Here is a 26,116-nt window from a genome sequence, read left to right as displayed (position 1 = left end):
TTACAAGTGTTAAAATAAAAATAATGAGGGAGACATTGCTGGCAAATACAATGGGAGATTCTTACTCTTGCAATAAATGATGTGCAAGGTGTTGAAAGGACTTTAAACAAATGATTGCTTATCAGAAACATTTTAGAAAATTAAAGCAAATGTCATTGATTGCATTATAGTGCACCAAGAGCAGGCCCACAAGCACATGCAGAAATTCTAACAGTTGAAAGATGTCTGTGGAGGTCTGGCCTGGTGACCTGCTGGAGTGTGCTCCTCTCAGAACTGTGACTTTTATAAGGCATGGGAGTTGTATGGTTCTAGTTTTTGAGGGAGAATTTTACTCAAAAAATATCAATATCCAGACATAGCACAAAACCCAGTGGTGCTGGTAGAGTTACCCTGGCTTGTTTTGATTTTGCCAGCTCAAGAGACCAGATACATTCTTTGCAGTGGAACATGGCCTATACGCAAGACCGGGGAAAAACTCACACTCTTGTTCTCCACCAAAATTCAGCAATATATTCTCTTTTGTCTCTGAATAAAAAAAAAAAAAAATTAAAAATCTTCATGCACAAGTAGAAAATGCAAATTTTTTAACTGTAGCTCGACAGATCAGTTCTAAAAGTGGAGGAATGAGCAGTTCCTTGAGCCAAAGCATTAAAAACAAGCAGCGATGCAGAACAGATCCTGTAATACCTTACACGTCTTTTCACATTTTGGTACATTTGGTATCAAAGCATCTGGTTTCATTTACACACACATATAAATGCCACCTTCTAGATTCCCTTCAGAGCAGAACTTGCCTGGAGAGTCAGGATGCAAACAGCCATTTAATGGCTGATGCAAGAAGCAGAAAAAGTCTGGGCAATCCAGATGCAAAGGCTCTGCTGGAGCGTGTGGCAGTGAAAGGCCAGAGTAATTACAAACACATTAGGTCAGGGCTGAGGCACAATGGAGGAGCTGTGGAGAAATTCTGCAACACCACTGCCTCTCATTTTGCGTTCCCTAATCAATATAATTCATCCATCATTTACTTTCTTAAGATTGCAATCTTTCTAGAAAACGAGAGAGCTAAAAAAAAAAAAAAAAAAACCAAAACCATCTGACTGCAAAAAGAGGCTGCACATGGCCAATATAGCAGCTGATGGAAAAATCAATTCCAACAGCCCGGCAGGTTAGAAGAACTGTGTCTCATAAAAGTCAGCCTTGCTTTCTCAAATCATGATGCTGCCATGGACTGGGGCAGGTTTATGGGGAGAGAAGGAGGAGGCGTAGCCTGCTATTAAAATCCCCCAAAGTGCAGTGCGGGCTCCAGAGCAGGCACAGAAATTCCCTGAGCCCACGGCTTGCAAGCATTACCTCGTTTCTCAGTGGTGATCACCGTGGCTTCCAGAGGCTCCCCCCAGCCCTGCCTGGTCTTGGCAGATGTCCTGAAGATGTAGGCTGACTCTGGGCTCAGGTCTGTGGCCGTGAATTGCCGGACTGTGGAGCCAACCTCCACCGTGGTGAACTTGTTGGGGCTGCTGCTGGCCAGGCGGTAGGCAACCTGGTACCCTGCAGACAGAGAGGGGAAAAGGCTCAGCTGGCTTCTCTAGCAGGGACAAAAGAGCACAAGCACTATTAGTTTGTCCTAATTACATGCTTATCTGAAGTCGGGAGAAAAGTAATTTACTGCCTTTGGTGTTATACAGCTCTGCTTTTTGGCAGATGCCACACACTGTACAAAGGAAAACACACACGAGGCTCTGCTGGATACAACTGCTATGAAACTGAGTTCGCTTTCCATTCCTTAGGCCAACAAGATGCAAAAGCAGTTTAATCCTTCCTGGGCATTCTGGCACCTTTTTGGAAAGCAAAGGAACAGAGTTGGTGCAATGTGTCACCTGACTGAGGTGGTTCAAAGCAACGCTCCAGTTCCAGCTTTCCAACCCACGCTCACAGGTTGTTCGGCCCTCTCCCAGTTTCAGCACTGGCTCAAATTCAAGGTTCTTCAGCTGCAGCTCCAGCAGCTAGACTGACCAAACCAGGCAGCCTTCAAACTGCTCCAGACAAAGCTTGCTCCTCCTTTCTGCAAGTGCTTTTCCCTCAGCAGTGAGTGCCAGAACTGCCAATAAAGCCACCCTTCTGTCATTCAGCATCGCTGCCCTTGCCCAGAGCCCGAGGAAGGAGCCTGCGAGCTCTGTGGTCCTGCTTCAACCAGGCAGGTCTCCATAATCAATTTTGCTGATGCCTGTAAGTGATAACCCCCCCTTCCACCCTGCCTGACAATCAGGAGCTCACAGTTTAGCCTGGGTTATGAATGATTCCACTGTGCAAGGAGGGTTTCCAGGGTTCTTATGCACCACTAGCAACAACTGTCCCCCAAAGAGGGTCTGCCAAATGTTCAAATCTATTCTGTAAACCCAGCAATTCAATCAGGCTCTCACTTCTGGAGCTCAATGGTGACTTCCAGTCCAGCAGCTGACTTCCAAAATCAATTAATAGCAGAACTGATGTGGGGTTTTATTGCCCGAGCTGAATGTATGATTAAATGCTCCACGGACTTACACAGGGCAGAGCACAGCCAACAAATCCAAATCAAACCAGCTGAAAACAAAACAGTCATGGCACAGATCTGCCAACCCTCTGCTTACCCTCTGAATGACAAAAGAGGACTGCAGCACCTGAGCCATCTCTTTCTCATGGAATTAATATCCCAGCTAGAGTTTGAACTCCCACCACATCTTGGCTGTAACAAGACCAAGGGGAGCCAAACCTGGCATGGTTCATTTGGGAAGGTCAGTGCATGAAATCTGAGGGGCTGATCTTACCTATGGCTATTAGAGAAAACCCAATGACATTTATTTCCCATTGTGAATATGCCACAATTGTCACATTGCCACTCACAGGAAAGGCCTGAAGTTCCTGCAGACCCTGGAATCGATGCCACTCGCGTGTGGCGCACTCTGCCACAAACAGTGGAATTTAATTGGGATACAGATGGTATTAATTTTGTTGTGCTGACTCTCACAGTGCCACTGCTGATGCACCAGGGTTTCTTTGTTTTTTCTTCTCTGGCAGCTGCTTGGGGGCATGGGGCAGCAGTCATGGCTGCTTCATGTGGAAGAATTTGCACCGACACCTCGAGGAGTGACCCGGCTTTTCCGAGCACTCGTGGCTTCAGCCTCAGCTCCCCCAGGCTGTGGTTGGTTTAATCCTACAGGAACATTTCCACAGCTGGGTGGACAGCTTTAGATTTCTTCAAAGGCTGGCAGTAATGTCCTACAAGGAGTGCCTGAGGACTTTGGGCTTTTCTCATCTGGAGGCTGAGGGGTAACCACACAGCTCCCTGAGGAGGGGGTGTGGAGAGGGAGGTGCTGATCTACCAGGGTGGTAAAACACTGGTGCAGAGAGGTGGTGGCTGCCCCATCCTTGGAAATATTCAAGGTCAGGTTGGACATGGTTTAGAACAACCTTTATTAGTTGTGAATGCCCCCTGCAGGGGGGTAGGACCAGATGGGTTTCAAAGATTGCTGCTAACCCAAACTATCGGGGTTCTCTTATCTCCCTGGGACTGATAGGACATGTGGGAATGGTTCAAAACTGCTTCAGCCAAGGTTCAGACTGGACATCTGGAAGAATTTATTAACAGAGAGGGTGGTCAAACCCTGGAACTGCCTTCCTGGAGAGGTGGGCAATGCCCCAAGCCTGTCTGTGTTTAAAAACCATTTGGATGAAGACCTTAATAATGCTGTAACTTGGTCAGCACTCAACTGGTCAGGCAGCTGGACTTAATGATTGTTACAGGTGCCTTCCAACTGGAATAATCTGTTCTGTTCTATTCTATTCTAATCAATTAAAAAGTCTCCTGATTTTTCAGTGCTCCTGAGTATGCTTAGATCCCAGCAAAGTCTTGGGGTCTTACACTTTCAACATTTCATTCTTTCAACTGCAAATTATCTCCTTTTATCCATGGGACTAGTTCTTCCATTACTGGTCCAATATATTTCAACGAAGTATTTCTGTACCCTTAATGCTGCAATATTTTGATCTTTCTTAAAAGTCCACAGAAAGACAGAGAGCAATGGGGAGAAGGAACTGATATATATGATCTTTTTTGTTTATATTGATGTGAAGAATGTGGGAGTGAAAACCCCAGTGCAGGATCTTAACAAGGAGGAAAAAATAGTCAAAGAAAAGCACTGGGGAAATTTTTACAGAAGCAAGAAAGATGAAGGAAAAAGCAAGTAAGATGGCTAAAGAAGCTTGATAAAGGGATATAAGACGCAAAGAATAAGACCTGGAGGGAAACAGAGAACATTAAAAGAATAGAAAAGTTGATTTATCTAGTTATTAAAAGATAAGTATGATATCTGGGACATATCCTTGTCGAGTAATTTCCTCTCTTTTCTAGACCTTTGTAAAATATGAAGTGTAGTTAAAATGTAAGGGGGGAATAGAAAGATAACTATTTACTACTAAATGGTGGCAGTCATGCTGGAAAGCAATTACAAACACACCCAGATTAGGCAAGGGAACACATACATATCTAGGCCATTACAACATCTTACACAAGAGTGAGTCTGTGGCTAGTGAAATAATTAATTTAGCTGTGAGAAAGAGGAAATCACTTGTCATAGCCTGTCTCTGTGACAGGCTCTGCAAACTCCCTCTCCTTGCATCCCTGTGAAAAACAGCACCAGCTTTCACTGTCCCCTCCTACATCTGCTGTTGGCTCAAAGTGTGAGGAAGTATCTGTTTTCCTGAATTTACATGACCAGAGCCATCACTTTAACAGACTTCCTAAGAAACTCAAAAGCTCCATAGGTCTGATTCCAAGGCAAATATCCAAGCTCTAAACCTGAACTCAGCTCACTTTTATTGCTACCTACAACCCGCCTAAGAGACACCCAGTACTTAAATCTGACCCCCGGCACCTCCTGTTAGACAGTTTGGGACAATGAGGATCCAGACTGGCATAAAAAGCATTACTTTTATTTTTTCTGAGTGGCACAGAAGACTCAGTACTTAAAGTACAACTTGGATAATAACTAGGGCTAATGCAAGATCAAAAAGATAAAATTATTAAGTTGATGAATTTCAGCAACAAGGGATAGGAGAAGAAAGGAAATGTTAAGTGAAATCAAACGAGGCAAATCAATAGAGGTATATGGAAAGTGTTCAAAGAGAAATTAATGTATGCTCGAGGGCTATAACAGGCAATTGCTGCAGTGGAGGAGTGAGCAGCTTCCTTTCCTTGCTAGATTATGACAATAAGATGTTGCAGATATCTTAGGAAAAAAAAAATTAAAAAATCAAAGGCTATGAATGAAAGTATAGCCTTTAAAAGGTGATTGGAGCAAACTTTTTTTGGGAAAGGAATCTTACATCTTACAGAATGTGAAATAGCTGGATAGTCAATAAGGATTCATATTATTTTCTTAATTTTTTTGCCATACAGCATTAGATCCCAAATCCCTTCTGCTATTGGGAGTGCTGCCACTCACCAGGCCAAAACAGCATTAAAAACCTTCCCGAAAAGATCAAGTCTTCAGGAGTTTATTTATTCATTGAAACTTGGCTTATTTGTCACTTCAGCATCTTTTTGAGCATTTTTTTGCACAAGTGCAAGCAGTTCCATGAGCTGCACACTTCCCAAACTCAATAAATGGCAGCTGCCTGTTAAACGTTGGGTCACCGCAACAGAGCCGCCGGATTCCCCGAAGCAAACAGGCAGCAGGAGGGTGACAACACCCCATGAATATCAAAAAGCTTTCAAGCTCATCACCATACAAAGCCCTTCAAGAAGTGACAGCACCCGTTGGTGCAGGCCACGGTGCAGCAGAGATACAAACAATTATTAATTTGTCACAGAACTCGGGGAGAGCTGAGCGATACCACGAGGTTACGCTCGGCGCGGCGGAGCAGCAATCCGGTTTGTTGATTTTCCTGCTTATCTGTTTTAGGGCCAGCGGGTGTGCAAATGCAGCCTGGGATCAAAATAGGAATTTGCAAACATGGATTACATCCAATTTTGGTTCTAATTCTCAACGGAGTTCTTACACTTTTTTTTTTTTGCAATAAGCTCCAGGTAAATGCTAAATACGAGGATACCGTGAGGAATACTAACCAGGGCCTGGGAGGATGTGGGTTAAGCTCTCGTTTTCAGGGGGAGCTCATAGCTTGAAGTGCACAAATGCACATTCATGCTTCATTTATCTTTAATAGTATTTGAGGGAACTATGTGGGTGCTGGCTGAACTGAGTGCAGAGAGGAAGACAGAGTGAAACCTCAGATGGTTGGAGAAACATTCCCAGAAGGAAAAAGGGAAATATCTCACAGTCTTGCATGGTAAAATATTTAAACAAACAAACAAGTGGTTTTCCCTCTTGGTGCCTGCCAGTATTTCATCCTGCTAATCTCTCTCTGAAATGCTAGAACATGTTTTTATATAGATTACAAAAATGTTAGCTGCAAAGGTGCGTGTATGCTCAGAGGACAAGGCAGCCAGAACAGGAACATTAGTTCAAAGGCTCTGAGTATAAGTCGCTCTTGCAAAGCAAGTGGTTTTTCTTTTGAGCCCCAGGAGTGAATAGAAGGGCAGCACGCAAAATTATGTTCACTTATTTTTCCCAATGACTCCACTTTGGTGCACTTGACCAGAGGGATGGAGTGGTGTTTTGGAGGTTCATTATAATAATGAGATGTAAAAAGTGTACAGGGAAAAAATAAAACCCCAAAACTCCCCAAATTTGCAGCCTGTCCTTAGAACGCTACACACAGTTTTTATCTATTTTTGAAGCACGGTTCACTTCTTAGGAAAGATCACAGAAGTACCCAGCATGAGCAATTTTCCCTTTTTCTCTCTTTGGCAGCTAACTACTTCTTCCAGGAACCTCAGTATTTCTACCATTGAGAAAATAAAAGTAAGAACTCTTGAATAAAGACAATGGACTTCAAAGAGGTGGATGGGGGGGACTGGCAGGTAACATCCCCCTGGGAAGGAATTCTAAGGGAAAAAGGAATCCAGGTTAGCTGACCATTTTAAGAGACAAAAAATATGGTACAACTATTCCAACACAGACAAAAGATGTTAAGAGGCCAATATGTTTGCATTCAGAGCTCACTAATGACCTGAAAATCAAAAGTGAATTGGACAAAAAGTTGAAACAGGACACAGGTCTAAGGGAGTGTATAAATAGACAGCACAGGCACATAGGGACAAAATCAGAAGGGCCAAAGAGCAAAGTGAGTTATCACCTGAAGGGAAGCAAAGGCAATGAGAAAGATTTCATAAATACATTAGAAATCTGAGGGAGAGAAGGAGAACAGGTCAGCCAGCAGGAAGAAAAAAAAATGAGCACAAGACAGGTGAGGCAGAGAGGGAAGGAAGGACTGGTACCTGCATTGCTGCATTTTCACACACAACAAGAAGTTGGTGCTGACAAGATCCTCCACACAAATTAAAAGTGACAACAATGTAAGTAGGGATGCAGGCTGGAATGGAGAACAGGTTAACGAATATTTAGTTAAGCTGGATGTAATCAAGTCAGAAAGGCCTGATGAAATTTGCCCTGCAGAGATGGAGCCATCTCTGAATAATTAGCCATTCTCATCTAGGACTTGTGGACGACAGGTGACATCCCAGAACATTACAAAAGGGCAAACAGAGTACACTGTCTTTTAAAAGGAGGCAAGACTGACTAAAGGAATTATGGACAAATCAAACTAAAGTTCAATACACAGAAAGAACCTGGAAAAAAATATGACTCAATATACAAGCATCCACGAGGATAATAATGTGCCAGGGAACAGCCAATATCTGTTTGATTGGAGCAAATAATAAATATCAAATAATCTGTTTTCCATTTTGACAGTGTAATTGGCCAGGTGGGAAGAGTAGATATGATCCACATTGACTTTGAGTAAGGCTTTAATATGGTTTCACACAGTCCCACCAAAAGCAAACACAATAACAGAATCTAACAAAAACACCACACATTTTGAAATGAACGCTTAAAATATAAAATGTCGTTATCAATGATTTGCTAACAACCTGGGAGGACACAGTAAGCTCTCATGAGACCTCATGAATGAGTCTGGTCCTGTTTAATACTTTCATTAATGACCTTGCTTGATGGAATTGCCAATCTGCTTGCAAACTCCAAAAATGAAACCAAGCTGTGCACACTTTAGAGGACATGAGTGTCATTTAAAGAGATCTGGGTAATGAAGAGAGATGGGCTGGAATCAGTGAGATGAAATTCAATAAAGGCATCTGAAAATTATCACACATAAAGAGAAAAAGCTGAATGTTCTTGTGAAAGGAGGACTGGCTGACCTGGAAGTGTAACTGTGGGAAAGAGCAGGAATGAACAGTGGGACATGAACTGACTGAGTTACGCCATCAGAGTAGTCAAGGACTGTGTGACACATCCTGGGATGTCTTACTGGGCATGGGCTGTGAAAGACATTGGAAACAACAGTCTACATGCTAAAGATTCTTTAAGAGAGAGCTTTTCCCTCTCCTTCCAATCCTGTTTGTATGATTTTATCATCACCATAACGGCAACGAGCAATAACCAGCTGTGGAGGGGATGCACTGCACAAAGCACTCTGCAAAGACGAAATAAGGGAGAGTTCCTACTCCACTGATCTTGCAGCAACTCCAGCAAATGAGGCTGACAAAGTGCAGCAATGTGAGATGTTGGAACACAGTTGGGGGAGCAAAATGTCTTCTGTGCTTTCTCATCACTCCTATCAAATGATTTTTTTTTCTCCTTAACCACATCCTGTGACTCAAATCTCAATCTCTGCTGAGAGCAAGTTCTAGGACACACAGTTCCTTAAAAAAAGCAACAAATCAAACCCACAAGACAACCTGGAAGCCAAACTCCCTTGAGCTGCAGAGAAACCCTGTGTAGATCCATCTCTAGCAGCTCACCACTGCCAAGCTTCACACAGACTCCTCCTCGTGCTCAGAAAATCCTGCAGAGTCTGCCTTTGGATGCTGTTTGATGATTTCCCTGTGTCTTCAGATGCCAGGATCACTTTGGTAAACTACACACCTGAGCAAACACTGAGTTCTTGACTCAAGATTTCAGTGCAATGCAGGATGAGTTCTGTATTTAAAGCAATGCCACCTCTGTAGGAACATTTGAAGCAGGCACCCTCCAGCCAGCAAGGAAGGCTTTAGGGAATATTGCTGGAAGCCAACACATGAGCCTGAATGATGGCAGTGAAATTAGAAGCAGAAAGGCCTGGCAGACTGAGTACTAGATAAAAACAAAAGCTTTTGCTTCTGTTCTCAGAATTGAGACACAAATCTTTACTCACCAGCCAGAACTGCTGTAAAATGTGTTCAGCAGCAGCAGAAAACACTAAATTGCTTGGTAACTATGAGCTGCGTTAATTTTAGAGGCAGGAATGGATTCTTACATTGTAAAAGTCTTCACATTTTAAGTGCAACAGTGGCTGGTGCACATATTGCAAAGGCAACCCAAGAATTATGAGAGCAGGAAGGTGAGAAGGTTTTCTGCAAATTCCTGTCATGCCTTGCTGCCTCTCTTTCCCTTGATGAAAGGGCAAATAGGATTTAACTCCTCATGACCTGTCAGACGTATTATCTCAAGGAAGCAATAAAATAGAAGCACACATAAAACTGAAACATTGGGCGTGTCTGGCAAAGGTGGGGAAAATCCAGGCCTCCAGGCAGTTTTCCCAACAGTCAGCCAAACAGGTTGCCAAACCAAATGCAGATGGGAGGAGAGATGATATTCAGACATGGGGCCTTGAACAACACTGAATTCTGGCTCAGGAAATGTGGTGGTGTTTGCAGGGGTCCCGGGACGAGGGAAGAGATGAGAATCTTGACTCCATGTTTCAGAAGGCTGATTTATTATTTTATGATATATATTATATTAAAAGAAAATGATATATTAGAACTATACTAAGGAAAGAGAGAAAGGATTTCATCAGAAGGCTAGCAAAGAAAAGAATGGAATGATAAGAAAATCTTGTGACTGACCAGAGATTCTGAGACAGCTGGACTGTGATTGATCATAAAGTAGAAACAATCCACATGAGACCAATCAAAGATGCACCTGTTGCATTCCACAGCAGCAGATAATTATTGTTTACATTTTGTTTCTGAGGCCTCTCAGCTTCTCAGGAGAAAAATCCTAGCAAAAGTATTCTTCAGAAAAAATGTCTGTGACAAGGAAAAGCCACAGCATGGAGCCCTGCAGACCGGTCCCCTCACCACAGCCCCTCAGCTGACAGCAGCACATTTTCCTGTCTTCAGCCAGAGATTCACTTATGTGCAAGGCAAAGGAAAACCCAACAGCTGTGCTTGCTCTGATCTGCATCCCTGCACTCCCAGCCCGGGGTTTGCTGCTCCACCTTACCCAGGATGATCCCGTTGGGCTCCTCGGGCGGCTGCCAGACGATGCGCACGGACGTCAGCCTCACCTCGGGGAACACCATTCTCACAGGGGGCCCGGGGGCTGCAAGGCAACACAGAGAGCATGCACCAAGGACTGCACATCACAGGGATCACAGCTTTTCTGCTCACCCTGGGCAGAACTGCAACACAAGCTGTAGCTCTCCGATAGTGGTTGGAAGCACCCGTGCACGTGCATAATATACATTTATTCTCTATATAAACAAACATTCTGTCCATGGATAAAGGCCTCCAACACCCTCAGACACCAAACACAGCACAGACCAGTGCACCCTACACTGGTTTTTTACAGCACCATGAACTCTGAGCTCTATAGGGTTTTTCTCACTGCAGCATCACCACTGGTGTAAATGAGAACACACTATGAAGCAAGACAGCAAGCTGCCTTTGCAGAGAGTTATATAGCTGAATCCACTTCATACCTGTTGGAATTCAATCATATCCCTTCCTCGTGTCATCAGCAGCAGCTTTGAACTGCTTCCTGACTTTACATTTGCATTTTAAACACCGAGGTGTGAGCAGGAGAACCTGAGGCAGGTGAGAGGCACATTAACACAAAGGTGCTGACCAGCCCAGGTTCACGAGGTGAGGAGATGCTTAATTCATACATTACCATCCATGAATTTTCCCCTTCAGCACAAATTCCACCTGCATTGCTCCTGGTGATGCTTTTAATTAAGTTGAGCCCAGAGGAGACACAACATATTTATGTCAGGGGTATGGAGATGGAAGAACAATTAGTTTCATTTGCCAACATGCACTTAAGGAGGGAGCTGCTATAATGGGGTTATCCAAAACAAACAGTTTTAAGTATTTCTCATTACAGTCTGATATGTACATTTCATTGAGTGCTTTTCTCTCCCTGCAGAGTTCTGCTAACAGTAACTTTTCTTATTTTTCCTTTCAAAGAAAAGCCAGGTCCACACACAGGGAGTGTGCTGAGAAAAAGGCTAAAAAAATGTCAGGGAGTTGTTGTCTCTGTTCCTGACCCCACATGCTCCCACTCCTTCCTCCCCTGCACTGCATGGAAAATGTTTTGTTAAGCCAGAAGTCTGAATGTGTTTTCAGCCCAACCAAATTATCTTAATGAATTTACTTGTGTAAACCAATGTTTACTCCATTATTATTTTGAAAAGATTTTGATGAGAAAGAGAGAGACTTCAGAAGCCTCTCACACTGATCTCAACCTATTTATTCCTGAAAAGGTGATCAAAAGTAAAAGCAGTTTTAGCATCTGCAAAGCCCAACAATATTTCAAGAATTGAACCAAATTTCTGTACAATTCCATCAGCAGGAATGCTTCCACCACAGCAGTGTGCTCAGGGAGTGCTTGCTTGGGTTCCTTCAGGAGCCCAACTGCACTGGGAACCCCCTGGGAATTGCTGGAGGCAGCTGCAAAAGGAGCCTGGTAGGATCATCTTCCAAGGTCAATGCCTTATTCTTTTGGGGTTAAAAAAAAGGAGAGTGGATTACTGAAGCAGCAAATTCCTCCTCTTTCCTTCAGTCCACTCAGACCCAGATTTGTTTATTGCTTTCAATTGCAGCATTTTTTTTTTCTTTAGCACAATTGAACTTCAATAGGAATTTATAATTGGTCTCTAAAATTGTCTTCAATAGAAATTATCTCCACCAAGCTACAGAGTTCAATATTAGAAGTCTTCTTCCTCTTCATTAGCTGCAGGGAAGGAGGAAAATAGGGGACACTGGTTTTCTGTGCTTTTGCCAGATTCTCAGCCCATGACCAATGGGATACTGCTGAGTTATATACCAGCTACAGCCAATGTCCTTTGGGTTCAGAGCTGAAAAAGAAAGCCACCCAAAAATCCAAGTATTTGTTGCCTCCACTTGCACCACTAGAAGAAATCTGCATTAAAAGGCTGGATCAAATAAGATGGTTATTTTGGCAGCCTTTAAACTCACCATCATCCTTGGTTCTCTCTGTCACTGCTGGGGAGCTGGGGACTCCATCCCCAATGCGGGTGAATGCCAGCACCTGGAGCTCATAGAGGACAAACTTCCTCAGGCCTGAGAGCAGCACTGACTGGGTGTGGTTCCCCCTCACTGTTTGGCTCTTGGGTTCTGAGTCCAAATCCTTTGCTTTGTAAAGGACCTGCAGGATAAATGTGGATGAGACACAGAAGGAAAGAGATTGTTGCATGAGGACTGGAGGAGAGGGAGATTCCTCCCTGTCACCCAATATAAAATAACATTCACCAATCACCCCTTTCAAAGCCAGCACAATTTCTGTATCTTCTCCAGCTGACTTTGAACAATAAGAATATCCAGCAAGTGAATAATACATAACAAATACAAAATCATGTCCTGGTAATGCACTAAAAATCAAATGAGTACGAAACTCCAGTTGCCTACCTTGTAGCCCAGGATGAGACCATTCTGCTCAGACTCAGGAACTGCTGCCCAGGTCAGCAGGATCTGGGTTGAGCTCACAGCTTCAGCAGAGACATTCTCAGGAGGAGCAGAGGGAACTGGAACCACATAGCATCACCAAAGAGCAGAAATAGGTCAGACATAGCAGATAATTTTTTGCTTTCTCCCTACCTGCCCAGGAATCTTCCAGGATCCCATAGAAGAGTATTCAAACCCAAAAGAGCTGAAATATGTTTTAGACAATCCCTTCTCTTCTTGTATTCATTCTACATCATCTTTATATTTCAGCCTGTCTCACAATTTCTTGCCAGTTCATCTCAGAAATGACAATGTTTGTAAAGAGCTAAACATTTAATACTTATCAGTGTCTACAGACAGACAGTAAATATTGACAGCTATGAATAAATTTCAAATTCTATATATCTGCAGTAATAAAAACCAAGTTTAAATTCCTGGACTTCTCCAGAAGCCTATCCCCCAGTATTTCTTTACCACACCTTTTCTTCCCTATGCCAAAACCCAGAACTCTCTCTGAACATGAGTTTATCTTACAGCATGATCTGTTCTAACAAGAAGTTTTATGCCCCCGTGGCTTCCTATATTATCTGAAATGAAATTGTAACATCTTGTCTAGAGCTAGCAATAATTCCCCCCCTGGATAGCACTGCCACTTCAGTAAGAAGTTCTTTAACCTATGCAGCCTTTTGATGATGTGATAGTGCTCAACATTTGCAAGACATCAATTAGAGATGGATGCATTAACACCAGGAGTGTTTTCAGGGTGTCAATGAGAGATGCCTATTTCATCTCTGTTGCAAAATTGGCTCTCATGAAACTGCAAACATCATTAGGACTGATGGCACAGGAACACTGTAATTTTCTCTGACTCCAGGGAAGAGCAAACTTGCATTTTCCCATGCCATTAAAACTCAAAGTGCTGCAGAACCACACAACTGCAGCCTTTTGTAGGCAAGCTTAGTAGCATGTCACGTTATGCAAGCAGGATGTGAGACTTCACATTTTTAAGAGTTCACATTTTATGCTGCCCTTTTGCATTTTTTCCCCATGGCATTTCCAGCACCTGAAGGGTACAATCTTTTCTAAAGCCTGCTACACCTGTCAGACCTCCAGAGAACATTCACCAGGTTATGTTACACAAGCACTTAGGGACAGTACATCTTGATTAGGGCCTGAATATATCACAAAAAGCAGCCCAAAGCTCTGCCAAAGGAAAGCTTTCCTGGCTGTCCGAGGGAAAGAACAGATCTGCTGTTTTGGAGGCGAGCTCCTGAAGCTCCTAGCAACATGAACGAGATAATGAGTATGACACCAGAATTAATAAAAATGGAAAAATCCCACCCCAAAACGTGGTACCCCCACCCCTATGCACTCAAGGTTAACGGCAGAGATGGTAATTTCTGAAACAATTTCCCTGATACTAATTCCCTGATTATTTGGGGCATAAGAAACAGCACCATCACATGACACTGCAGCAGACTCAAATCCAATTTTTTCCCCCCTCCAACACTGAAGTGTCTTTTTTTTTTTTTGTTAAATCTTCTCCCAGATTTATCCCCCACAAGGATATAATTATGTTAAAGGAAAATAGATTGCCAGGAGCCATGAATGTCTTTGGATAGCTGCCATAACTTTATCTGTAGATCTTCACAAAGAGCTACTCCCACATGAATCACTCCTGGAGAGAGAAAGGGTGGAGGTGGGTCACAAGAAACCAGGATGTGTAAAGGAAAGAAGCCCTTTCCAGCCACATTTATTTCTGTTTTATCTGGTTTGAGGCCTTTCAAAAGAGAAAAAGTTACTTTATTTTACAAATATTTATCTTCCTCTTTGATCAGCAGCCAGGAACTGTCCTGAACTCATAGAAGGCAGAGGCTGTGCCCAGACTGGCCCTAAGGGCATCCTGGCTTTGAGGTGAGGATGGTCACACTGCTGGTGGGGCACTGGACAGCTGACAAAGGAGAGAAGAGGGTTCATTAGCTCAGACCTCTCTCAATTCCCAGTGACAGAGCAGCTGAATGCCCCCTCTCACTGGAGAGGAACCTAAGTCCAATGCCTGAATGGTAAAAATCCTTGTGTTCATTGAGCAAGCTTTAAATCTTCAGTCCTCACCTCAGTGTCGAGAATTTGATTCTAATATGAATTCAGGAACTGCAAGTGATTTTATGGATCTTATTGTTGCCAGCCTTTTATCAAGTAACAGACTTTGATCGACCCTTTAAGAATGAATTGAAAGGTAACCTTCATTTCTCTGACCCATCTCCTCTCTCAGGAAGCTGTGATTCAAAGAAATTATAGTTTGCTAAGACTAATTAGTGAGCGAGGCACATAATCCCTCTTTCCTCTGCAAGGTCCCTTCTCTAATGCTGGTTTCCTTAAACTGTTGCACTGAAGACTTTGTTATAAGCTCCAAAAAGCTGAGTTCTCATTAGTAACCTGCAAGAACAGCACAGAAGCCAAGCAAAAGTGTCCAAAAAAATCCCAGAGCATGAACAAAATGAACCGGAAACACTGAAACTAAACGATGAGCTAATCCAGCAAAGCGCCAGCACGGAGCACTTCACAAGATCAAACGTAGGAAATCACAGAGTTACTGGCACTTTGCACTGGAATGTCAATAACAGAGCAAGTTTTTAAGGTTATCCACTTTGGCATCTAAAATCATGCATCTTCTTTCTACATCTGACACAGGCACATCTGATGTACAGCAAATTATGTCGTTTTATGTCTCTAACTGGGCCAAAAGGAGGTTTTAATAAGCTAGTCTGTATTCTGGCTTTCTAGGAAAGCTAGAGAGTGGGATGCAGCGGTTCTCTGCATTTCTGCAGCTCATTTAAGCTGCACATCCCTCACTCTTTTTGAGAGCAAAAATTAAAGTGGCACATTGTATATCTGACATTGGCTAAGAAGTGCAAATTTCCAGCAAGGTTGATGGCAAAAGTAGCATAGCTGCAGCACACATCAAATTAGGTACTGCAGGCCAAATCCTCAGCCTTGTACAAATTCCCACAGTGACACTGGACCACATTTGAATTATCAAGAGATGCTCCATCACAGCACAGTAACTGCTCTGTGAAGGTCAGGCTCCCAAGCACTGGGAGATTGATCCTTGCCATGGATGTGTGACCATGCTCCTACAGTAGCTCATCCTGTAAGACAAGTGTACACATTCATGTAGCTGAATATTAAGAGCACAAAATCCATTAAGGCACTGGGTTAGGTGTATCTGAGATGGAATTTTTTTGAAAGCAACAGGGTCTGTATCTAAGAGGAAGCAGCCCTGCCAAGGTTGTTCTAATACATCAGATGCCTCTGCAATTTCTTGCTTTCTCTATATTGGACCTACTGTCGTTGTCAATTTATTGAGTGGAAACTGAGCTTGTTACTCTGCAGTTATTTTACACCATAAAATTTAATGAGCTATTTAATTTCTAACATTACAAAAACATTTTGGATTGATAGAACCTGTCCTGTTTAAAAATCCTAATTCATCTCCCTCCACCTTCAGCTGCTTGCAACCCTATCCCAGATTTTCATTTTAGGAATTCCCAACTGTTTTTCTCAAGCCAGTGTTACCAAAACCTGCAGCATTATTTATTCCCTCATAGTTTCTTTGGGTTTGATTTGTTTTATATATTCAAGAGCTTCAGAAACCAGTGAGCACTTGTAATGACATGCCCCACTATTGTTGTTGGCATTTGTGCTCAGCTATCAGTGCTGTGATTGCACAAGCTAAAGCAAACAAATGCTCAAACAGAGCTTTATTTTCAATAAAGATTTTGGGCTCCAGTGATTGCACTGCCATCAGATACCATGACCTGGTTTAGTGCCTGGGCTCTACTCCTTATCTCCTTGGATGGCATAAAACACGAACCAGGAGTTGTGCCAATGAAACGCCACATGATCCTGGCCAAGACACCTCTGGCCAGCTGTGTGGGATGTTTACAACCCCCAGCACCAGCAAACCAACTTCCCTAAGACTCTGTGTCTAAAAAATGGAAAAAGAAATATTTTGAAGTTCTTGGAGAACACAAGCGATAAATAGAATTTTTCTTATAGTTCCAAAGACAGACCTTAAAGTGCTTTGACCTTTCTCCCCGGCTTTAAATATCTTTTATTTGCATTTTAACCCCATTTGACTGTGCATACAGGTTAATTCCAGATTCCCTGAAGTGCTTTCATACAGTTTGCTGCTAAGCCAGCACATCTTGTATATTCTAAATCTAGGAAGATACAGCCAAAAGTCTGAGCCCTGACTTGCTCTATGCAAGAAATCAGATGTCAGTATCAAAGCAAACACATGGAGAAAACCAAATGAGTCCTTACGGCCTAGATCACAGCTTTGTGTTATTTTGATCCCAGGTTCTGTGTGCCTCCCACAATCAGTTTCAAGTCAACCTTCTCTTAATAGTCCCAGAGAAAATGCCAGATCCACGCATAACCTCTGATCTTTAGATGCTGAGCAAGAGCACTGCAATCCTAAGGTTTTATGAAATGACTTAATCTTAGTATTTACTACATTTCAAAAGAAGTGTTTGAAAAGCAGCGGAGAGGCGAAAGTGGAGGATGTGATATCTTTTTATTATGATACAGAACTGCTTTGTCTGGGTCGTGCTATCTCTAACTCCAGCACAAGCCTTCTTTAAAATACCTCTGGCAATCGCTTTGCAATTACTCCTTCCCAAAGAGCAACACTTCAATGGAGGGGGATGACTTTGTTTAGCTTTCTCCCTGGCTAGTTCAAAGCAGAGTTATCTGAACCAGCAGACCAAACCCTGCTGTGCCTGGTCTCGCTTCCCACCAAGGAACACTGCGTGGTACACAGGGCACAGACATGCACACATCAGGCATGCACAGGATTAAATTCCAAAACTTCTTAAACGAAGACAAATTGCAAAAAAAAAAAAACCAAACAAAAAACAGGGAGAAAAAATCAGCATTGAACCTTGCACAAAAAAGTGTCACTAATAGATTTATTATTAAACTTTTAAACCACACATCACCCATTTTGTTGCTAACTTGCAACATAATTTTTCCTTTCCCATGTGCTTGTAGGGTAGGTTTGGAAATAAGTTTTGGAGAAGTCAACAGCTAGAGAGCAGCTTTTCAACATCTGCCTTCACTGCTCTCCTGAGCTAACAGTAATTTACTGTTGCCTGAGAGTGACAGCTTCCTTCTGATATTTGAAGTCTCTGTGCTTGCCTGGACAATTCAGCTCAACAATACAGCCCTGCTGCTCCAGGTCTGTGAGCAGGTTATGTCTACACAGCCTTGTACACACAATTTTGGAAGGCAGGTTTGAAAATGTGCCATCAGAAACTCAGGTAATTATTTTATTTCTCTCTGGGTAATCAGCTCTCTAACGTTACTTGTGCCCTTTTAGAATTATTTGGTGCTTGAAATGAAATTTCAGGTAACCACAGCTGTGAGAAAATGTGCCTCAGGCAAGAATCAGATGAGGAAAAGAGGAGGATTAGGGAAAATAGGGTACTGGGGAGGAAGAGGAGGCATGAGAGAGCATCTCAGCCAGAAAAGTCTATATACAAGCTTCTCCCTCTGCTGTCCACACTGGGGCAGAAATAGGGAGAGGTTGCTCTGTTTGCTTTAAATAAAAAACCTGAAGGTTTGTGCATGAAAGCAAGGTAGGAATAAAAAAAAAAAAAGAAATAACCCTTCAAATGTCTGTATGTCTTTTTGCCTGCAGTGCATCTCAACATAGCTTTTTTTAAATTTAATTTCAGATTTCATGGCTCAGCAAGCAAAAAAAAACCCACCCAACATCGAAACACCAAACTAAAAAATTAAAATCGGAAGAAAAGGGTAGAAAGTGGTGAATTTCCTGGGTTTTCTGTGCTTGGACTCACCCGACTCCCGCGTCCGGCCTCTGACGGCCTCGCTCCAGGGCCCTGCCCCGATGGCGTTGAAGGCCTGGATCTGCAGCTCGTACTCCGTCCACTCCTGCAGCTCCTCCAGCGTGCACTCCCGCGCCAGGCGGTCGGGCAGCACCTTCAGCAGGGCTGGGGAGGGCAGGTCCACGCGCCACGCCCGGATCCTGTACCCCACCGACTCGGGGTTCCCGTTGTACTGCGTGTCGGGGAGCGGCTGCCGAGCGACAGGAAACACAACACCCCCGTCAGGACACACGGCCAGAGCTGGGAACTGACCCCAGCTGCTCCTCAGGAGGGGCGCGAGGGGCATCAGTAAAAAAAAAGGACAACAAAAAACCCCAGGACCCAACGGTGATAAAACAGCTGCAGAGCTTAGGACTTTCTTAATGAGCGTCATGGTGAAAAGTCTCAATGGGCTGCCACAATTGTCCATGTTTTTGTCTCTAGGTTAAGGGACATAGATGAGAAACAAAGAGCATGATTATCGTTCTTCATGAAATAGTTCAGCTTGCCACAAGGTTCTGCTCCTGAACCCATGTGCAGCCCACAGCAAGGCAAAAATGATCCAGAGGTTGATTTTCTGGTTTATGCTTTGTGATCTGCTACTGGTTTCTGTCCTGCTTGGAATTTTTTTTTGATTTTGAGCCAAGTAGGTTCGCTCACAAAACCAAGCCCTTTGCTGTGGGTGTATCAACAGAGATTATATGAATACAATATATTTCAGAGCTTTGTGATTAATTATGGAAATGAATGATAAATTGCTGAAGCATGTGACAAATTCATTTATCGTACATTTTTTGCCTTTTTTTACTGACTCTCTGCCTACTCATTTATCAGTAGAGATTCATTCTAGTATTCCAACTCCCCAAGCAATTTCAGAGATTAAAATATGAAATAATTAGCCTACTTCATGAAGTTTGGAGTTTTTCTGCTGTAAAACTAACTAGATGATGCCACGGATGGCTGAGATTCAGTTCTGATTCACTGGGAAAGCTGGATACACATTAACATTTCACAGCTTAGAAGACTCTACCCCGCAGGCATGCAGGGCTAGAAGCGTGACCCTCATTCTGCAGGAAGGGAGGAATCCCCAGCTCCCAGGGGAGAACAGATTCACCTGCAGGTCTTGAAATAAAAGACATTAAACACTTTCAAATATTGATGTTATTAAGCATGAAAAGCGTTTATCAGGTCATTTTTAGCTGTGGCTGTTGCTTGCCCTGAACCCTGCAGATTGACTCATGGAAAACAGGCTTTCAAGCAGCACAGTCTTAATGTTTTAAAGGCTCTTAAAACAACCTGGAGTTAATTTTGATGGAAGATACGTAGGTCTGGATACAGTGCCAATGTGGGCATGATATTCACACAGAAAAGCCATGACAGAGTTGTGTGGGGCCTCTCAAAGGGACTGCCATGGCTCTTCTGTGGGTAGTGAGGTGACACCTTCAAGTTCAGGTTTTGGTCTGGCTAGGTTCAGCATTAAGTGCAGTGTCCTGGTGAGAAATTCGAATTATTCCTTTCCAACAGGAGAAAAACCCTCTTGTTCCCAGCCTGATTTTGACTTGCAGCCATAATGAGTTTATGCATGGAAAAGCTAACATTTGGGCAAAAGGAAACCTGTGCTTCATCAACTTCACACCACAGTAACCCTGGTGGAAAACTCTGCCTAACAGGGGTGAAGAAAAACCATTTTGTAGCAGGTTAATTGCCAAGTAAATCCCAATGTGGCAACTCTGCAGGTAACTGAGATGGGTAAAGGGGCACAGCGATGTCAGCAATTGCCGCATCTTCGCAATTAATCATTTATCTCTGCATTTTAGCGCATAATTCCACACCAATTCAGCTAAATCTAATCTTCCCACAGGAGTGCCAGCCTCGCTGCTGCTGCACCAGGGCTCTGAGAAATACAGGATGCTGCCCATGGCTGGGGTGCACCTTCTGGGGACCGTTTTGTACAGAGCAAACAACCGAGCCCTGGAAAGCGGCAAATTGGCTCGAGCGCCCCGTTCCTGCCCTATGTGTTGACCCAGACTGTGGTCCTGGAGCCCCTCAAAGCCAGGCTTTTACACACAGCCACATTCCCCTGATGAAGTGGCAGAAACAGCGTCAGTAAGCAATTTATTTGATTAATAAGGCACTTAAGGCAAGGCTCAGATTTCCGACTAGTCTGGAAAAGGAAACAATTTGGCTGTTGCTCCTCTGCGCTGAGCACGATGAGGAGGAGGAGGCGCTTTGGGGAGGGCTGCCCTGGGCCTGGGGTGTCAGAACTCAGTACATCCCTCCCAGTGTCCAGAGTTGCCGAGGACCCCGCCGGGGGGCTCAGAGAGCCTGGCATGCTGCCCAGAACATCTGGGGATTTGACTGTGACCCCTGGAGCAAGTTACCAGCTTTGTATGAGGACGTGAAAGTCACACAGGTTCGAATGGTGTAATAAAATATTCACAGGGTGAAAATGTAGATTTTGGGATTTTTGGTATGGGGTGGAGGAATGATGGAAAGATGGAGGAATCAGGGCGTGTCTAGCCTTTCTTCTTCTTCTTGTTCTCCATTTTCTGCTGTGATGTTGGCACTTTGGGATTGGTTTAGAGTAGAAGTGCACTGTCTAACATAGGTGATAGGTATTGGGAATTAAGAGTAAATATGATATACATAGTTTGTAGTATAAAAGGATGATAGAGCCTTGGAGGCGGTCAGAGTGCTCGTGGCTGCCTTGCTGAACAGACCTCAGCTGGGCAGAAAGAAAATTTTATAGATAAGAATTAATAAACAACCTCAAGACCGAAAAGTGAAGAGTCCAGACTCGTTCTTCAGTTGCGTGGGCTGAAGCAGAACCATCCTACGCACCTCGGGGCAGCAATTATCAACACCAACCCAAGACTGGGGGAACATCCCCATCCCCACTGTCCCCACATCCCTCGAGCTGCTCACCACCCATCGCAGCCACAGGCTGGTCTCGCTGGCCGTGCGCACGGTGACGCTGCCGGGGGCCACGTCCGGCGGCGCCTGCAGGGTCTGGATGACCCGCGAGGGTTGGCTCAGGGGGCTGGGGCCCACCACGTTCACCTGCCGCATCCGGAACCTGCAGCAAGGGGGGATAAAAGCAGTGAGTGCCACTGTCAGGCCTCAGGGAATGCTCCCTTGCTCCTCCAGGGAGGGAGGACGGGTGGAAAAATATGAATTAGCGGCTTTGGAAATGTTCCGCAAAGGTCGCCGCACGCGGGTCCCCTTTGTATTCGCTGCTGAATGCTTGATGGTAACTGCTTCCAGATCCTCTAAGGTATTTAAAAAATGAAAATGAGATTAGCTTAGGGTCTATTAGAAACTTAGGTATTTGTGTGAGAAATTTATGTTAATTATACCAAGCCTGATGAGCTTATGCTGGCAGTAAGTGATTTTCTCTGGTGATGCTTATACAATACATTCAGAAACGTATTAAAATATCAAACTTTGGATAGTCTCATTCCCTGTCAATATAAAAAATATACTGGTGATAACATTTCCCCTCAATTACGTGTTGAAAGAGGCTGATTTATCCCTGTGCTGCATTTTCAGCCTTCCTGCACAAGAAAGATTAAGTTATTTAATGTGGATATGCATTTTAAAAAATACCCTGTCTGCTTGAAACCATCTCTTCTACAATAGAAATCCTTATTGGGTCACAAAAGATTTAGGGAAATCTTTTTTTACAAGGAGCACAACATAATTAAGATGTGCTGTATATTTCAGATACTCTCACCCATCACAAGCAACTGGAAGCACCCAGCACTTGCACATAAATACGTGACCTGCTCATATTAAACCCTTAATTTTTGGACCTAATGACTGAGCTTAGGAAAAGGATGAGCCAGTCAACACAGCAGTGTTTATTTACCTGCTCTGATCTCCCTCCAAAGTGCACTGAAGGAAACACATTAAACAAATACTGTTCTGATTTCACCCTCAAACACTGGCCCAAAATATGGGGAAAAAGAAGGGCCTGTAAAGAAGTGCTCTGATAATCAGCTCTCACCATGCATTTCTTCAGTGAGCAATGACTGAACAGTTCAAGGGACAACAAATCCATTTGGCAACAGCTTTCTAGGTTTCAAAAATTTGTATAAAATTGGTCAAGACTGAAGCAAAACCAAAAAAGTTCCTATCTTTGCATGCAGGAGAGACAAAAAATAGGCAAAATCCAAGGTGCTGCCTTGAAAAGTCAAAGGGAAATGTGAAAGATTCCAGCATAAGTGGGACCATTCTAGAATTTAATGAATACAAGAGAAAAATGAGATGTAAGAATAAAATAAACCAAAAAGTTTAAGAACTGGGAAAAAAAATCAGCCCAAATTTCTCATATTCTTCATTATTTGCTATCCCAAAAATATTTTTCCATGCACCTGTCTGGGTGTGCAAGTTTTCCTTATTCTTCATGGACAGTGAAGGTTGAACTGTGGTACAACCTGCACTTTCTTGCTCACCCCTGCCTTTCCAGCTTTAGGATCTGTCTTTATGAGGAGGGCAAAATCCTCTTAACCTGAAGATAATTTTCCTAAACCTCTGCACCAGAAATCTCTACTTAAGTTCAAAAAAATTTTCAAAGACCTTTTAGTAAAACATTTAGCTCTGGAAGATGAGGTTTAAAAAACTTCAGTGGAGGGTTAGTGAGAAATTCAATACGTTCCTAGGTTTGTGACCAAGGGAGGAAAATTACATGCCAGCACTGAGTCAGTTGTAAATTACATGAGCTCTCCTTGGTTGCACCTACTCCTGGCTTACAACAGCACATGGGTTAGTTAATAGCCCCTTCAGCCAGCACAAAATGGACAAGTTTCTAGAGTACTCATTTAACACTTGCCACTGGATTTCCTTTCCACCAGCCTCTACATTAGCAAGCTGGATCATGAAAGTATTTTCATTAGGGCTGAGTACCTCAAATTCTCCAGTCTTGTCTATACCACAGCATCACTTGGATTGGATTGATTTAAAAATCAATCTCATTTAACTGGGGTGCACCCACAATGCAGAGTCACCTCAATCAATTTAGGCATTGCTTATATCTATTAAGCTTAACTTGGTAAATTCCTATAAACAAAGGTTTCATCTAACTGATGTTACCAAATTAAGTTAAATCAATAAAGAGATGCTTAAGCTGATGCAAATATGTAATTACAGGTTTGCACCAGTTTAACCACGATTGATTTGTCACTGGCTGATGTTCCACTGGTGCTCTCTTCAGGGAGGAAGTCACAGGATAGCAGCTACTTGTAAAAGCATCTCACTGAGCACTTGAATTTCCTTCTCAACTGGATTTTATGTGAATTACAATTAACAATATCAGATAGGTAATTTTAAGTATAACCTATCAAAACAGCAAAGCTTTTCCCTTTTGTTCAGATTATAAAACTCAGCCAGATGTTTCTGAATAGGAAAGCTGCTCCATGCTGCTATTTACTCTTTTTCTTTTCCATGTTGCAGAAAATTACCTGCTGTTCTTACCTGTAATGAGTGTAAGGAATGAGGTTTGGTACCTCCAGCATCTGAGCATCAGGTTCATTCTCCACCTCATGAAGAGTCACCCATTCTTCTTCATCACCCAGCACACCAACCTGTACAAGGGAAAGGTTAGAAGGAATACAAAGTATGTTATGTATATATATATGTATAAATAAATAAATAAATACATATAACCTCTTTCACAATGTGTGTCATCACAGCAGTGGAAGCACAAATGCTGTTAAACACATTTTCCAGTTAGTACTAATTTTTCTATGACTTGTTATTTGTAGAGAGAAAATCTAGCCAAGTTAGCCAAGTCTCCTTGTACCTGAAGGGACTTCACTGGATCCTGTGATAAGATCCATTCCAGAAAAAACACCATGAGAGCAATAATACCCTGTTCAATCTTCCTGCCACAATACAAAAGTATCAAGTAGTAATATAAGAGAATGAAAAATAGCCTTGATAATAACTCGCAGGAACTGATGCATACTAAGTAAGTCTCAATGGAGGCAAAATGCCATGGAAATGAAGACAGAGAAACAAGAGCAAAGTCAAAGAACAAAAGTGTTTTAACCTCATCTGCTGCTCTGCACTTAGACCAGACTTTTCCATGAGCAACCCTTTGTAGTAATTAATCACAACATATTGCCCAACATGGGCCCTCAGCCACAGCAGAGTTAGAAGGGACTAAACACTGATGAGAATTGAGCATTGCTTTCTATGCAGCTTTCTGGAGATGAAATGAAGATGAATCAGGACTTAAAAGGAAACCAACAGGGAATGAGAGAGGCCAGAGCCTGACCTGGAAGATGCAGCACACGTGGGCAGGGCTGTGCCTGAGCCATGGGAGGAGTGTGGAGAAGGGGGGAAGAGAAGGGCTGGATGGCTGGGCTTCACTTTTGAGGTTTGTAAGTGCTGAAACCCAGGGCAGCTCAGCCAAGGCCCCTGGAATAATTCCCCAGCACTGAGCATGTTCCTCTGGTGTTCCAACCCCACCACAAAGGGTGGGTGCAGCCCAATTCCCCCACCCTGGTACCCACAGTCAGGGGCTGAAGGGTGGCAGAGGGTACCTGGGCAGCTCTTCCCTTCAGTGTCTATTCACAGATTTAACATCCACGAAGACACCTTATCCCTTTTTAACCTACTGACACTATCTACTCCCACAGGCTGCTGTGGCAACACATTCCAGAAGCTCACAACCCACTGTGTAAAGAGCCATTTCCTTTAATCTTTTTTAAACAGATCCCTTGCAAGTTCTGTGTACGAGTTACAGCCACAGACACTGTCAGATACTCAACAGGCACCAACAGCCCCAAGTATCTCGCATACCCCGAGTACTTCAAATAGAAAATTAGGTTTCATTCACTCTTTTCTTTTTTTTTTCCCTTCAGAAGAAGCAGCCTGATTTATTTATAGATGTTTTAGTTCTTCGCTCACCCAGGACTTGATGTGCTGCATATTTATGTTTGTGCATGAAGAAATGACACAAAAAAAATTAGGCCAGAGAAGTAAGTTCTGCATTGCACTGTGGAAAGAAGCCTCTCTGATCTTCCCAGCAGAACACTGATTCCATGGAGGATGTGGCTGGACAGGTCTTGATGGACCTTTCAGATTTGTTGGGGGATCAAGGTCACTGCCATAGATTAAACAACATCTAAAATAGATGGTAGTGAAAATTATGGACCTTTTAAAATTCCCAGTCCTAACTAAGCTCCACAAATTGTAGTGAAGCCCATGGATGTGGAATCTGAAGGGAAACAAGTTGAGATGGGTCAGCATGGTAAAACATAACATCCCTAAACTGAACCTGCAGAACAAAGAATGGAGAAAGAGATTTAAAAGAAAAAAAAGCCCTACACAAACAAAGAATGAATGAGAGTGCTGATTTCAGTCAAGGAAACAGAGAACACTT

At 43.1% G+C, this 26,116-nt stretch overlaps 1 protein-coding gene across 1 annotated transcript in view; it reads right to left on the bottom strand.

Moving 5' to 3' along the window:
- SDK1 (sidekick cell adhesion molecule 1) overlaps window positions 1-26,116 on the bottom strand; it is a 382,240-nt gene that overhangs the window by 60,150 nt on the left and 295,974 nt on the right. Inside the window, exons 23-29 of the mRNA XM_066560719.1 lie at window positions 24,202-24,311; window positions 21,655-21,805; window positions 18,703-18,940; window positions 12,803-12,918; window positions 12,353-12,542; window positions 10,377-10,475; window positions 1,351-1,545 (exon numbers count right to left, since the gene is read on the bottom strand). Coding sequence (XP_066416816.1) covers window positions 1,351-1,545; window positions 10,377-10,475; window positions 12,353-12,542; window positions 12,803-12,918; window positions 18,703-18,940; window positions 21,655-21,805; window positions 24,202-24,311 — 1,099 coding nt within the window. The remainder of the gene's footprint in view (window positions 1-1,350; window positions 1,546-10,376; window positions 10,476-12,352; window positions 12,543-12,802; window positions 12,919-18,702; window positions 18,941-21,654; window positions 21,806-24,201; window positions 24,312-26,116) is intronic.

Source organism: Molothrus aeneus, chromosome 16 (assembly GCF_037042795.1).
Source record: "Molothrus aeneus isolate 106 chromosome 16, BPBGC_Maene_1.0, whole genome shotgun sequence".
Classification (NCBI taxonomy): Eukaryota; Metazoa; Chordata; class Aves; order Passeriformes; family Icteridae; genus Molothrus; species Molothrus aeneus.
Note: the sequence above shows the minus strand (reverse complement) of the source record. Positions and strands in the feature narration are given on the sequence as shown.